This window comes from Vicia villosa, linkage group LG3 (assembly GCF_029867415.1).
Source record: "Vicia villosa cultivar HV-30 ecotype Madison, WI linkage group LG3, Vvil1.0, whole genome shotgun sequence".
Taxonomy (NCBI): domain Eukaryota; kingdom Viridiplantae; phylum Streptophyta; class Magnoliopsida; order Fabales; family Fabaceae; genus Vicia; species Vicia villosa.
In genome coordinates, this window is record NC_081182.1 from 125,188,743 (window position 1) to 125,191,735 (window position 2,993).

The window sequence follows — 2,993 nt, forward strand, 5'->3', positions numbered from 1 at the left end:
GTGGGAAAATTTTAGGGTATGACAAGTTCCTTAATGGGAAGTCTATTATGAATAAGTCTCCACCCAAAAGCTTTGATTTTGTACGGCACTTCCATTTTCCGCGCTAAACCGAAAGCTTCGTCAAACTTATTAGGAGGACCATAAGGAATATGAAATCTCTCATAAAAATCATAACAGGAAGCCACCAAAAACTCCAAATCCGTATTACCGGTCAAAACCCCTAAATCTTTACCTTCCGACCACCCTCAAAAACCCTCCACCCGCCCCCTTATTATGTCGACCTCATCCACTATGACTGAATCAACATAATTTGCCTCGACTAGACCAAAATCGCCCCAATACCACCCTCCTTCAAACCACTCACCCATAGCCGCCACCGACACTTTTTTTAAACTAGAAGCATTGTATAAAACTGGAAATTCCTTCCAACCACTTTGCTTCCCAAAATAGAGTATTAAAACCATTATGAATGATAAACCTACTACAATCAACAATAGGATCAAACAAAGATGAAGATCGAATTTTTAAAATATCCCTCCACCAAAAGGAAAAAGATGAGGACACTTTAAAATCCTTTCCAACACAAAACACATTAGAAGACAAGTCTCCATAACGCACTTTCAAAACATTATACCAAAGTGAATTTTGACCTTGTAAAATTCTCCACCTCCACTTGTTAAGAAGAGCCAAATTAAATAACTCAATATTTTTCACACCTAACAACCCTTTCTCAAAAGGTAGGTTGACATCCTTCCACTTTATCCAATGAAGTTTCTTCTTTTCCTCCACCCCCCACCATAAAAACTTTGGATGCAAGTAAACTTTTTCGCCACTTTCAACGGCATTTTGTAAAAAGGAATACTGAAAATATCCAACGAACTAAGCACGGACTTTAAAAGAGTAATCCTACCTCCCAAATTCAAGAAGCGATTAGTCCACCCCTCCAAACGATTCTTCATCTTTGCAAAAAGAGGATTCCACATAGCTTCCTTCCTAGGATTGAAACTAATGGGAATACCAAGAAAATAGAAGTTTCTCTCTTCCATCCTACACGAAAGAAATTGAGACGCCGCTTCCAAAAAATGAATGTTAGAATTAATGCCTATCAATTTACTTTTGTGAAAATTGATACCAAGACCCGAAACAAGTTTAAAAGCCCTAAGCACCTCATTCATCGTCCAAACATGTTTCCAACATCCATCACCCACTATTAAAGTATCATCCGCAAATTGAAGAATGTCCACCCAAGTAGCCCCTTTAATAGAAAATCTTTGAAATTCCCCAACTTCTATAGATTGTTTGACAAGATCCGTAAGACCTTCCGCAACCAAAACATAAAGAAAAGGAGAAAGAGGATCGCCTTGCCTCAACCCTTTAGAGACAACAAACTCCTTAGTAGGACTACCATTAACAAGCACCTACATATTACTAGTAAACACCAATAAGCATATACCTTGAAAAACTCTAACTTACTTTATCATACGCCTTTTCAAAATCAACTTTAAAAAGAATACAATTACTACCTTCTTTTCTAGCATAGTCCACCACTTCATTTTCCACTAACTCCTTATCTAACAATTGTCTACCGGGAACAAACGCACTTTGACAAGGAGAAATGATTGAATTCAAAACATGTTTTAATTTCCACGCGAAAAAGCTTAGCCACCACTTTATACATACACCCCAAAACGAAAATCGACCTATAATCATCCAAGCATAAAGGATTATGAATCTTCGAAACTAACGTTAATAAAGATGAAGTAATCACCTTAGATAACGAGCTTCCAACAAAGAAATAGTTGAAAAAATTAATAAAATATTTTTTAAGAAAATACCAAAAATTCTTAATAAAAAGAAAAGAGTAGCCATCCGGACCCGGACTTTTCTCCCCACCACACTCCCAAACTGCCTCCTTATTTTCATTCTCTAAAAAAGGTTTCTCAAGGGCACACGCCTCCTCCCAACCAATAGATTTAATAGGAACATCGTCTAACAAAGGTCTAACCTCTTCTGTTTCAACGAATTTGTTCCTAAAGTGAATCCACACCGCCTCCCTAACTTTCTCCACAGACTCCACCCCCTCCCCCGAATTAAGAATCAGACCAATATGATTATGTCTTCTTCTTTGCTTCATCACCTTGTGAAAAAAGCCAATGTTCGAGTCTCCCTCATTAATCCATCTCACTCTAGACTTTTGTAAAATCATATTTTCTTTAATCCTCAAATTCCTCCAAAATTTTCTACAAGTTTCCTTCCTAAACTCAAGATTCTCGGAAAGCGAAAAATTAGAATCGGATTCCAACCTCTCATCGGCAACATTAATGTCCCGAACTCCCTCCTCCATCTCTAAATCATACTTCCCAAACACCTCCTTATTCCACCTTCTAAGTTTATCCTTTAGATGCCTAAACTTTTCTTTTAAAAGATAATCTCCTCTTCCTTCCACCTTCAAACTTTTCCACTCTTTCTCCACAAGGATGAAAAGAATTAAAAGAAAACCATTCATTATTGAATCTAAATAGTTTAGGTCCCCAATTGAAGTGATCCGTCAAAATCCAAATCGGGCAATGGTCTGATATACCCCTATCACTAATAAATTAGCCAATTACACCCCATCTATTCATTACTTTGCTCAACACAAGAAACCGGTCTATTCTACTCATCGACTTACCATCTCCACTATACCATGAAAACTTTTTTCCTTTACACGGAACATCCACCAAACAACTTTTTTTAATAAAATCCTAAAATAAATCTACTTCGTTATGATTTACCAACACCGCCTTCCCTTTCCTTTCTCTACCATTTTTAATAGCATTAAAATCACTTCCCATGATCCATCCACCATCTTTAAAAGTTTCCTTCAAGACTAACAAATTATTTCACAACGACTTCTTCTTGCTTGTCGCACACTTGCAAAAAATGACCGGAATCAACAGAGTCGCCACTGAACTTTATTTATCCCACGGAGGGAAGGTAAAATATCGAGAAAA

General features: G+C 37.2%; 1 protein-coding gene across 1 annotated transcript; it reads right to left on the minus strand.

Annotated features, from left to right (window-relative positions):
• Positions 1 to 758: 758 nt before the first annotated feature.
• Positions 759 to 2,506, minus strand: LOC131658917 (uncharacterized). The gene is made up of 3 exons (XM_058928165.1): positions 1,876 to 2,506; positions 1,474 to 1,700; positions 759 to 1,418 (listed from the first exon to the last, which is right to left on the minus strand). Exons 1-3 carry the CDS (start codon positions 2,504 to 2,506, stop codon positions 759 to 761), a joined length of 1,518 nt encoding a protein of 505 aa, XP_058784148.1.
• Positions 2,507 to 2,993: the final 487 nt, after the last annotated feature.

What these genes read in the sequence shown, in the direction of transcription:
- LOC131658917 (XM_058928165.1), bottom strand. Translation starts at nt 2,506, where the DNA reads ATGAATGGTTTTCTTTTAATTCTTTTCATCCTTGTGGAGAAAGAGTGG. An exon ending in TGGTGGGGAGAAAAGTCCGG is followed by an intron (nt 1,701 to 1,875) that starts GTCCGGATGGCT and finishes GGATGATTATAG; the next exon opens with GTCGATTTTCGTTTTGGGGT. An exon ending in TTGAAAAGGCGTATGATAAA is followed by an intron (nt 1,419 to 1,473) that starts GTAAGTTAGAGT and finishes AGTAATATGTAG; the next exon opens with GTGCTTGTTAATGGTAGTCC.